The sequence below is a fragment of the Echiichthys vipera genome, assembly GCF_963691815.1.
Source record: "Echiichthys vipera genome assembly, chromosome: 19".
Lineage (NCBI taxonomy): Eukaryota > Metazoa > Chordata > Actinopteri > Perciformes > Trachinidae > Echiichthys > Echiichthys vipera.
The window spans coordinates 22,784,586-22,796,692 of record NC_139844.1 but is presented as its reverse complement, the minus strand read 5'-3'; the positions used below and the strand labels follow the sequence as shown (position 1 = coordinate 22,796,692).

The 12,107-nt window shown below is 43.8% G+C and overlaps 1 protein-coding gene across 4 annotated transcripts in view; it reads right to left on the bottom strand.

Annotated features, from left to right (window-relative positions):
- Positions 1-12,107, bottom strand: part of klhl29 (kelch like family member 29) — a 230,841-nt gene that overhangs the window by 73,318 nt on the left and 145,416 nt on the right. For all 4 annotated transcript variants that reach the window (XM_083934650.1, XM_083934649.1, XM_083934652.1 and 1 more), the window contains exons 6-7: positions 9,688-9,826; positions 2,484-2,680 (exon numbers count right to left, since the gene is read on the bottom strand). In XM_083934650.1, coding sequence (XP_083790776.1) covers positions 2,484-2,680; positions 9,688-9,826 — 336 coding nt within the window. The remainder of the gene's footprint in view (positions 1-2,483; positions 2,681-9,687; positions 9,827-12,107) is intronic.

Sequence of the window (12,107 nt, the reverse complement as noted above, 5' to 3'; positions counted from 1 at the left end):
ATTTGGGATTAGCTGGACCACTTTTAAGAAGTCCTGTCAGATCTCTTGGTCTATTACACACACACATATATATATACACACACACACACACACACAGCCGAGAATGTATGAAACTACCCTGATAGCAAGGCCAGCGGGGAGAAGGCTTAAGCTACAGTCTGTGATCTCTTGTCAGGGTGCAGCATTCAAGGTGGTCTGTCAGTAATTTTAGTTTTTTAACACACATTGCCATTTATCACAGAGGGGGAAACATGTTGGCAGTGTAGTGAACACACACGGGGGGGGCACGTGTGTGCATGAACTGGGTCAGCGGCCACTGAAAGAGGCCTGATTAAACAGTACCCCATCAAAGGGAAACAATGCCAGGCTTTTTATCAGACCGAGAGTCTTTCCTAAACAAATATCAGCCAATAAAGGTCACCTAACATCTGCTAAATCACAAGTAAACAAAAGCCAAACCCCAGACCAAATAAAGGTGGGCTTCACGTTGCATCAAAGTGTGGGTTAGGCTGCTTAAAATGTTCCTCTGTTATGGCATTTAAGCAATGGGAACGTTATTTCACGAGGCATTCAGGCGATCACTCTCAGAACATTTACGTCGCATAGTTTTTTCATCACAATGTTTAAGGCAACACAGCCAGGTTGTTTAATTAGTTTTAGTTGAGAAAATGAGAAATTATCTGAAAAATCTCATTCCATTATAGCCGATGTACCAAAGGGGTACTTTGGATTTTTTGAATCGAGGTTGTACGAGGTACTTATCCATAGTCAGTGTGTTAGCTACAGTCGATGGCGGTCGGCACATCCTTAGTTTGTAGAATCAGGCAAGAGAACACACCGGTACCGCTGTGGATGGAGGCAGCAGCTAAACATATTTTAGCCCCCTTAAAAAAGGGCTTCCTTAAAACAATCAATATCTGTTTAAGTGTGCTGTCAGAAGTTTACATTTACACAGGAGGGGAACTGAAGCCATCCTATGCCCTTGTCAAAGCCACCAGACTCCTTTGACAAAAACAGTAATTTTACCTTGCAGAACATGGGAGTTGCTGGTGTACCATTACCTCAATTGGATAGTTAGCTTGTGTTTTTGAACAGTTAGGAACCAAAACAAACAAAATAACAAGGCAGTGACAGCGATTCCTGTGTTCGGGGTTGTAAAATTACTGTTTGTCTGGTGGCTTTAATGAGAGCAATATAGCAGCTTCAGTTTCCTCCACGTAAACTTAAAAAGGGCTGTTTTTAGGTGTGCCTTTTTTACGTGACTAAAATATGTTAAGCTGCCCCCCCCAACCACAGTAGTACATTGCTTATCTTCTATGCCTGTTCTCCAAATTGGAGCGTGTAGATCACCATCTACTAAAGATAATACACTGACTTTATTAAAGTACCTCATATAACCCTGCTTCAAAAAAATCCAGACAATCCCTTGAATAATGGCTCAAAATGGTTTAAAACAAAAATGTATTAAAACACTCATGATTTTGGGCAGGGTGGCAGACAAACAATAAGGGGCTTAGTTTCTATTTACTTAAGTTCTGTAAGTAAAAGTCAGAGTGGTAAAAGTAGGTCGAGGAGTTGCTATTTCTTGGTGTTTTCTCAGTGTTTTTGTTCAATAATATCTGACATGGTATCAATTTCCCTTTGCTCAAGGACACACGCTTGCACCTGAATTTCCTTCCTAATGTGCTGAAAAGTCATGAATCTTGTCGAGGAAGAATGGATTGACATTGTCTCACCGGCAATCTACAAATGGCTCTTGCGTTTTCCCCCTTTTCCCTCAAATCGAGAAAAACAAATCGATATTGAGGGCTGCTGGTTCTCTGTGACTTTCTTTTCACTGCTTTCCTGATGCTGACCTTTTCGCTAACATGCACTTCCTTTGTGATACCGATACCCAAAACAATTTATTAAATGGAATGCAAAGCCTGACATTTGCAGCTCTTTGGGTAGTTACCCACTAAAAATCTGGAACATGCCATTTTCGTTTTCATGTGACCCCTTGGGCTCCCGAGAGCCCCTCCCCTCCTTTGCTCCACTTTCCATACCTTGTCTAAGTATCAATCTGTTTTTGCTATTTTTCCGATTCCCTCGTGGTTCTGGCCAGAGGATTTGACATTTAAGTGACAATTGTTCCCTGACCTTTTTATAAATCTGCCCCTGTGCTTGGTCTTGGCCACTGGGAAGAGATCAGAGGCACCGTGCCCAACTGAGAGTGTTAGTAGGCAGAATTCTGACACGGCTGCTCGCATTGGAAACGTGACAAAAAGGAGCGTGATGTGCCAGAGTCAGGGAGGATATTCAGTCTGTAAGGCTGTGCATAGTGATAAAGCATGACAACAGATGAAAATACACAAGGCTGCAGATACTTCATGTGGTCGGAAAGGTCACATCGGAATATCTTATGTAATAAGCATGCACACCTGCTGATATAAGCATACACGCAGGCAACATAACCCCCCACCTGTTTTCTGAGCGGTTCCTACCTAAGAAGGAGACGCAGACTTTACAGAAGGTGTTGAACTGGAACTTGTTGGCAGCCTCCAGCAGCGTCTTGGCATTGGCAGAATCGATGACCAGAGATCCTGTGTAGACGAACTCAAGCAGCAGCTCCAGCACGTCGGCGCTGATGTTGCTCATGTTTAGCTCCAGCGTCTCCCCGCTCCTCGTCTCCCCCGATGACCTGATCAACCAATCACGGCAGAGAAAGGCGAGTTAGGGATGTTCTGATAGGAAATGTGAAGGAAAAAAAAAAAAGAGGAAAGGGGCACAGATACGTGTATGCTACACACAACACCCATAACACACCTGGGCAAGTACCAGAGTGGGAGAAAATAAGAGAATCATTACACGATAAGATAACGTAAGGTGGAAAAAGGGACAGAAACAGAACTTTGGATGGTTTCTACTTTTCTATGGGGCTAGCAGATTTGCAACTATATTGCTGCATCTGAAATAAAATGTCCTCTCTGAACAAGGATTAGGCAAACAAAAGTTATTGCTTTATTTCAACAGGCATGCTAATCACATGTGTTTTCATGTATGCATAGTTTTAGAGGTGGACATGCATACATGGCGGGGTACATATGAGCCATCACACGGAAAACAGAGAGAAAGAAAGTGACAACACGGTTCACACACGGACACAAGACGGGATGTAAGGTATACTGGTTAAAGCATGTCATGTTGGAGAGAGCTCTCGCTGTTTCATGAGCCTACGCCGCTGCCGTGTGCGTGCTGGATATCAAAAGCAGAGTATCCACTCCTACTGGCATGGTGTAAGAAGTGCCAGGGAGTGCTTGGATGAGCAAATTAAATAGAATATGATATCCCTGCATAATGCAGAGCCTGAGATGTGTGAGGATTGGAGAACTGGACCACGTTGTGACTTCACCGGGATCAAATGGCAGAGATTAGTTCACATGCAGGATCCCCCACAAAGAGGTATGAGAGCGTTAAATAACACCTCGCCAGCCATGTTTAATGTCCCATGTGAAACAATAATTCACTCAAGGGCAAAATAAATGGAATCATAGCCTTGCAGAACACTTCCCCCCTCTACTATGTCTCTCTTCCTGCGGCTACGGGCATCAACAATATGAAAAGTAACCTACATTAAGATGGATGGAGGCTGTTTGCTTCTGTCACTCATGGTAGTACAATGATAAAGCTCTGTCTGTTTCTCTGTGTGTGTGTGTTTGCATTTTTCCTTTTCTGTTGGAGCCAGTTTGTTGGTCTAGGATCATGACAGTCAGCATTTAGTGAGACACAGACAGCAGAACAAACAAGATGAGACAGGTGGACTTAATGGTTAGAGTGAGGTGAGGAGAGGTTGTGGTTTGGACGGTGGATGAGGAGGAAGCAAAAAGGAAGGGAGGCAGGGCGAGACGGTTCTTCCACAGGGAGCCAGCAGCCATCCTTCTGAGGGAGGGGTTGGGTTGTTCCATGACTGTGCCTTGGTCTTTTAAATAAGAGATATCCCTGCCCACCCCCAAAATATCCACCATCACACCTAAACAGAGCCCGCTGCAATTATCATCAGTAGCCTGTAGTGTATGAACTGAGACATTAGTCGTCATTTAAAGCGTACTCAGGAGGTGAGAGGGGGAGAAGGACATCCAAAAATAAAATAAAAAGACAATGGCATTTGTCTCTGGATGGACATTGGCTGGAAAACCAAGGTAGTTACTCTTTTTCCTCCTGCAAAGCAAAAAGCCACATAGTGTTATTGCCCTCTTTTGTCCGCACAAAGCCCTGCAGTGCGGGGCAGGTAGTAAGACAGAAACAAGGGAAGGGGAGTGTCGTTCAGGGTTAAAGTGATGTAGGGAGGTGGGGAAGAAAAGAGGAGGGGAAAAAAGAATCTAAAAATAAAAGAAGAGCATGCTCATCAACCTGCTCAATTAGTGCAATAGGAACCAGCTCGAGTGGCAGTTTGTTTTGTCTGAGCACTTATGTTATGGAAATGACTTTTTCGGAGCTTCTAAAAGAGGGTGGGTATTTATGCCGCGACTGATTGCAGACTTGAATTTAAATAGTGAAAGAGGGAGGCAGGGAGGACAGGAGAGACAAAGGAGGAGAGATACAGTAGGGCGAAGAGGGAAAAAAAGATGGGCACACTCAGCCAAAGAAATTTGTTTGTGAAAAATGCACCACTTATTCAAGAGGAAGTCTTAAAATCAGCAGAGACTGTCAAAACGGTGGTGAGCAGAGGCGGAGAGGGAGGAGGGAAGCTGCACACATGCAAACACACACGCACACACACACCCACACACTTCCTAATACATCCTTCAACCTTAAAAAAAAACATTTTACTGGGAATACATTTAGCTCGTTCTTACAAGATCATCTATTCTGTTGAAGTATATACACTACCAAGATGTGTTAAGATAGAAGCTTATTCAAATGCAAAGCCTGAGCTGTCTGGGCTAAAAATGGCTCACATTTACATGTTCTGTCACAAACATGGAATAAATGATAAAAATAAACAAGATTAATGTGTTAGCCTCATCATTGTTGGGATTCAGGCCACGCTATTCCGCCCCATAACAGCAGCTAGAGTATGATATGGGAAGCAACAAAGCTATCTGGATGGAACAAGTCCAGTCTGTGTCAGATGCCCCGAAGGACTAAAAGGAAAGGGTGACAGGTGGAGAGCTTGAAAGCCCAAACTTCCATCCAAGGCCCCTCCAGACTGATGACCCTTCATGTAGGGCCTTGACCCTGAACGTAGGGCCATCAGCATGAGAGACAAAGCAGCATATGGACATGGAAGTGACAGAAGTCTTGATCCAACTCGTAATAATAGATGTTTATTTTTAGGAGTAGTGACAGAAAATGGAAAAGGGGCCATCTGCAAGTGCAACTACGTTACAAATTAACATTTAATTTACAATATGCGCTGCTTTGGGATCTCATTGCAAGGCTTGCAGCTTCACAATTAAAGGGTTCGCTGACCTAACATTTTCTCACGCGCCATTAGTGGAATCTTTGCAGAAATATTCGCCTCGGCTTGTGAAATCCATCTCCGAAATGCACCCGAGTGCAATGGAAGTCAATGGGATTTAGAGAATTCCACAGAAAGATACTGGTTTTCAGTAAAATGACTTTCCATTAAAGAAATAGTCCATGTACAATCTATTGAGAGGGAATTCTGGCAATCATCGTGTTTTAAAGATGCATAATCAACAGTTTTTGTCCCATTCACTCATTTTTAATATTTTTCATACTTTGTCAGAATTATAATTTTTTTCGGGTACAAATGAAATTTCCAAGTGGCCCAGACCTATCATTAAAATCAGGGGGAGACGTGTTTTTCTTTAAAAAGGCCTTGATTTAAATTTAAACACGGAGCCTAAATGATCAAATTTGGAGTTTAAATATTACCAAAGTACAAAATTATTATTCCGTTCAGCATATCATCCTCCTCGTGGCTTGACAATTTACTTTTCTCATCACACACTGTCGGAGTCCGTATTAATATTTTTCAAATTTCCTGACAACGCTCTGACAATCTGATTCCTGACAGCAGGACTTAAAGGTAAGGGAAACATCTCTCTGAAGGAAACTTGCCTAAAATGAAGTGAAACAGGTAGCCTATATGGCAATTTAGCAGCCATGGTTACGCTAACGATCAAATCACACAAAGGTGCACTTACTCATTAGCAGAAAAGTAGCAATTTCCAGCATGTTTGTGTAGTGTGGGGAGTCAGACTTGGAACAGAAAACCTCAGACAAAGTAAGAGAACTCTAGGCTTGCAATAGGAAATAGGAAAAGGCCCATTGTTACTGGAAAGGGGTAAAATCATATATTGTACGTACACAATTTTCTCAAAACTTAACAAAAAACTGTTTGCAGGGCTAGATACAGTATATTACTAGAGGTAAGTGCTAGTCATTAGTGTGAACTGATGCTATAAGAAACGCTTTTAGCAATCTGCACAATGTTGTTGATTGATATTTTTAGTAATAATAAAGTGGCCTGTCCTCTCATGAGGCCGAATGGAGCAGCGGGGGGTTGAACAGTGCACTCAGCTGCAGTGGCCACACAGGGCCAACACTGTTATGGGCTTTAGCATAGCTCTCTACCCATCTCATAGTCACAACACTCACTGACTCACAAGCATAGAGAACCCATGGGTCGCCTGAGAGAAACAAATGGCATGGAAGGATGTGTCAGGACTGCTCAAAGATTCTGGAGATTTTTATTTTTTTCATTTTTTTACATTACTGTGGTTCAGGAGATGCAGTGGCCATAAATTAAATGCCTGCAGAGCACACTTATTGGAAAATCCTGAGGGGTAAAATGGAATTACCGGAGATGATCTGTCTCCCTGCACTGTGCATCGGCCCTTTAAAGGGTAGGGTAATAGGTTTTTGGGTGGGGGCGAGGGCAGACGTGTGCGTACATTTTGGAGCAGAATTACATCCTTCAGGTAGCACGGGGGAAGGTGTCAGGTTGGCTGAACACATAGGGGAGACCTGAATACTCCAGGTGAGCTGAAAAGAAGAAAGATTTGTGCTGTTTTGCTGGAAACCTCATGCGAAGACTGAGGAGTATCTCCCCAAAACAAAATACTACTAAATTTTTGGAGTAAATTTTCATAATTACTTTCCCATTACGTGCTGCTGAATCGCGTCTCTTTGCCAATTAAGCCATTAATTTCTAAACGTGTAATTGGAACGATATTAGTGTGTGTGTGTGTGTGTGTGTGTGTGTGTGTGTGTGTCTACAGTAGGCGAGGGAAATAAGCATGATGTGCACTCCCTCACCCTCCACTATCACGTCTCTACTTTCTCTCTGAGTAATGGCAGCCTGCCTGGATAACACACAAGAGTGATGTCCTTGAGGCCTACGCACACACCAAAGCATGCATGTGGCAAAACACGCACACACGCTTCACGTTGAGTACATTTGCACACACACGTTTCCCTGATTTCACACACACACATACACAGTTCATAGAGAGCTCACGGGGGTTGGGGGGGTTGAATGGCAGTGAATGCGTCCCGAATGAGACGGCCGAGGGAGGGTGGCGCATATAAAGAGATGAAGTGCCTCACGCTTTCTTATTTGACCTCATAAAGATGTGGACAGTAGCCAGCCACGTGTAGCGTGACCTGAGCTGGACATGGGAGGCTGTAACTCAATGACGGGCTCTCTTTGCCCCTCTCTGACCGAGCTTTCGACACGCAAACGCCTCGCGGCTATGAACAAAATGGTCTCCCTCTCTCCCTTTATACTCACTTTTTATTCATTTGTTTTTGCTCCCTTTCTGTCCTTCTCTTGTCAGCTTTCCACTGCAGTCCTCTCTCATTTCCATAAAGTCAAGGTGCCACATGCCTTATGGAATCAACAGCAGTCGCTGTTGACGTGTCGTGTTAGCATAATGCTGATGATCCTGACTTCATTACATCGAACCGAAGACGTCTTACAAAATTAACAATTAGCATAACAAATTCATAAGATATTCTCCAGCGTAAAGTCAAATGAGAAGATTACTACTTTAGACATACTCTTGTGGAAAATGACAGTGTTATTACGATATATCAAAGTGGGTTTTGCAATGAATTAACCAATTAATGTGAATTTGCTCTATTAAACTGTCAAATTAAACAAGAGGAATCAGACAATGTAGGCAGCAGCAGGCATGAGGATGAGCTTGATGGAGTTCCGCCTGCTCCTCTGGGAGCCCTGGTGTCTTTCAGGGCTCCCCTCTTTATGCATACATGGGGCTTTGTCCCGGATAAGAGACACAGACGAGACCATCTGATAGACAGGTTGACCAGCATGGGGGCTTCAGTTCTCTCCAAAGTCACTTCAGTCTCTCAGGAAGCCTCTCTGCTTTTGTCAAGGTTAAAGCAAGACTCGGTGTCTCTTTTTTATTCATGGGGTGCGTACGAGTGTAGCTGTCATGGAGATGAGTGGCCCTAAAAACGTGTCTCTTCTACATCTGTTCTCTCTCTGGTCTTCCTCACTCCAATCCCATTCAGGAGGAACAAGTGTATCGGTGGTAAGTGAGGAGGCCACAGCAGCTGATAGGCAGGTCCAAGCTCTCTGATGAGCTTGCAGTGGAGGCAGCAAGGCTGTGGGGCAAAGTGGCAAACTTCCCTAAGGCATTTGGGCTACCGCTAGCGACTGTGTGTCTATCTATTTGTCTTCACTCGCCACTTCATCCCTAGTCATGCAAGCGAGAACAAACACACACACTCACACACACACACACACACACACAACACCAAGGCGAGAAAACAACTTTGGGTCCCGGGGACTCTCAATCAAGCCGAAAACACCTGCAAGGATTTGAAGTAAGGATGAGGACATTAGGGAGTTATGGTATTCCCTCTCCGGAAAACAAGGCAGATAAAAAAAAAAAAGACATACTTACGCTATCAGATTTTATAGTTATACACAGGTGTGTGCACACATCTAGAGACACTAAAAAGGTCTGCAGTTGACACACATACACACACACTAGTATGCAGACAGGCACCCACGGAAAACAAAACAACCCGTGAAGACGAAAAAATATCGAGTATGAAGGGCAGAATACACGGGGAATACTTAGATCCACATCAAATGAATATATTAGCGAAGGGTGTTGTTAACCTGTGAAAGTGGTGGTTCAGTGAGCTGCCTCAGATGTGCTTTTGTTTTGTCCTTTGTTTATGACTCTGAAATGTCTTTTTTATTACGCTAACCAAGATTTATTAGCATATGAAAAGGCTGTTTTGCCGCAAAAACTCGAGAATTAGTAAGAGAAAAATATGGCAGCTCGGGAGACAAAAATACCTCTGCCCACAGAAGACAGCGTGGCTTTGGCGAATTACCACCCAAAGTGTAATATGTATGATTCTTTTGTTTTGGCCCCTTTGGTGAGTTTTAAAAAACATCCCCAGTCATGGAACATTTTCACTGCTCATTAAAATGGAAATGTGGTTATATTGCCCTACATGGGGAGGAAAGGTAATGACGAGGGTTGACCTTTCTCTCTCCAGTTTCAGATACATTCATTTGAGCGGGAAGAGGGAGGAATGGCTGCTGGCCCTGTGTTAGGAACCAAAGTCTTCACACACCTGCAAGAGAGAGAGGGGAAGGGAAAAAAGAAAAAGAAAAGAAAAAGCGACACAAATGCGCCCTATGAAAAGAACAGATTGGATCAACAGCTGGTGGGAGGGAAAGCGAAGGCAAACCTTTTCACCAGGTCCTTGAAATACAAGCTGCAGGAAGCTAGAACATTTTGGTGGACTTCAAACTCTTTGCCTTCAACAATAATTTTCAGGTCTGTAAACTCTTTCGCTCTGCGCTGTTGGTTCAACTCCTTCAACATCTCTGTAGAACAAGAAAAAGAAACAGACAGCGCCATATTTGGGTTTAGAATTTGCTCTCATCCGCAAACACATGAGCAACAATAGCATGACAACAAGAAACAGAACACAGTGTGGAAAAGTGCAGATTGTAGAACACAATATTGCTGGACAGTCTTAAGAAATGCACATTATATGATAGAGAAGAAGTGACATGTGCAGATTTGATAAAACATTTCCGCAAAGGCATAATGAGATGTGTATATACATATGTAGCAGAGAAGGGTGCATGCAAGAAAGGAAATAATTAGCTCTCATGTTCTATAATGTACTGAGGAATATGCAATACCCAAAGCATGCTTGTGGGTAACATAGGGCGAGGGCTCGATGCTTGTTTTGCTGTACATGGCTGCCGTACACTGTTACACTGAAGCGCTACAACTTCAATGAATCTGAATGAGATTAAAAGTCGTCTAAAAGAGAAAACAGAGACACTGTGAATGCATTATTCATACTGAAATAAAATTCTTTGGCTTCTCACATGTGCCCTACTCCGTCGGAGAGTTGACCTTCAAATGTCGCTCAATGAGAAAACAACTGCTTATCCCCCAAAGCCCAACACCCGCTCCTCTCCAGCTCTCTCTCTTCGAAATAATAACCCCCACCCACCCTCTTCTTCCGCGCTGGAAAGAAAAGAAAAACAGGGACGAAAACACACTATCTGAGAGAACATGCTCGAAGCAAACCAATGTGCCGTTGAAGGCCACAGCACACACAGTGAGTTGTATAATGTGGTGTAGTAGCAGCATGTTAGGCCTGGCCTGACTCTAACGTTGGGTCGGGGGGGCGCTTGTTTCTGCGAGTCTTAATGAGGCACCATGAGGGGATGCTGAGGGTGAAAATCAGCGGGACACTAGCATCTTAGTCTGCGGCTTTAGGGGAGATAACTAACAGTAAAGCTTTGTTAATCTCCTATAGGGAATTCCACTTAAAGAGAACACTAGGAGATCCAAGTGAGAAGCTACAGACAGGGTAGCGTGGAGCATCGTGATTGCAGAGCGAGCTAGCTTCCATACTGTTGTCTTATTAACAGAGCATTAAGAGAGCCTTTCACTGAGACGCCATGCTGTGAGGCATCGTAAACATCTATTCGACACAAAGTGCAGTCTGTGTTGTATAAAGGCACATATTCCATGCTGAGGGAAGATAAACAATAGCCACAGTTTGAGATGCATAATGGTTCGGGTAAGAAAGGTGGGCCCTTTGATCAGCGTCAAAGTTACTTTTTTTGAAACTTGTCTGGACGCCACCTGACTTGAATCAGCAAACATCAGTCATTTGTTGTCAGAAATGTGTAAAAAGCAAGGTGTGTGTGTGTATTTGCGTGCGTGTGTGTGTGTGTGTGTGTGTGTGTGTGTGTGTGTGTGTGTGTGTGTGTGTGTGTGTGTGTGTGTGTGTGTGTCTGTGAGCATGGGGGATTGAATATGTGCTTTACACAGCGGTGTAGCCATTAAATGTGGGAAAACTGATCAGAGCTGTGATTGTATTGGCGACACCCAAACTGAAATAAAGGAGTTTGTCTTTACTATCCTGAAAGAGGTCTGTGTTCACGCCAGACTCAAAGCGGGGATTTAATTAACCTGGAATGGCACTTTACCCCACCATCTACACTCATTTAGCTCCCTCTATTCTCCTGACTGACACTGGGGGCTCAGCTCTGAATTAATTCAGTAGCTGAAATTATACAGTATAAAGACACATGACAAATAAGGTGCAATTCAGCGGCGCGCTCTGGTAAAAGCCTTTTCTGTGAGCGACTTATCACATCAAAGAAGTAATGGCCAGAAAGAGGATGACCTGGTTATTAAACATGCTGAATACCGAATGGGGAGAAAAACACTAATAGATGCAGTTTTTGACAATGTGTCGGCTTTACTGTGGCTAGATGCACAGCTGCAAGGTTAGAGTGGAGCCACACACGTGCACACGCAACCACAAAGGCTGGCATTTGCCTTGTCTTTCACCAATCTCTCCTCCACTCTCCACTCTCCACTCCACTGCTGCCTGTCAGTCGGCCAGCTATCTGATTACTGTGTGGGCATGGGCTGTGAATAGTGAATACACAGTAGTTTTGAGTTTGCATTAGTGAATCTCCAGCGACCGATATGGCTCTCACCTCCAATCAGCCACACCGCATAGCATCCATTTGCCCCGAGAATAGAGAAAGTGAAAGGGGGGAGACAGAGAACTCCGCTTGTCAGCAAACAATGGCCGCCTCCCTCGGAGCCATGCAGGCACACCTGAAT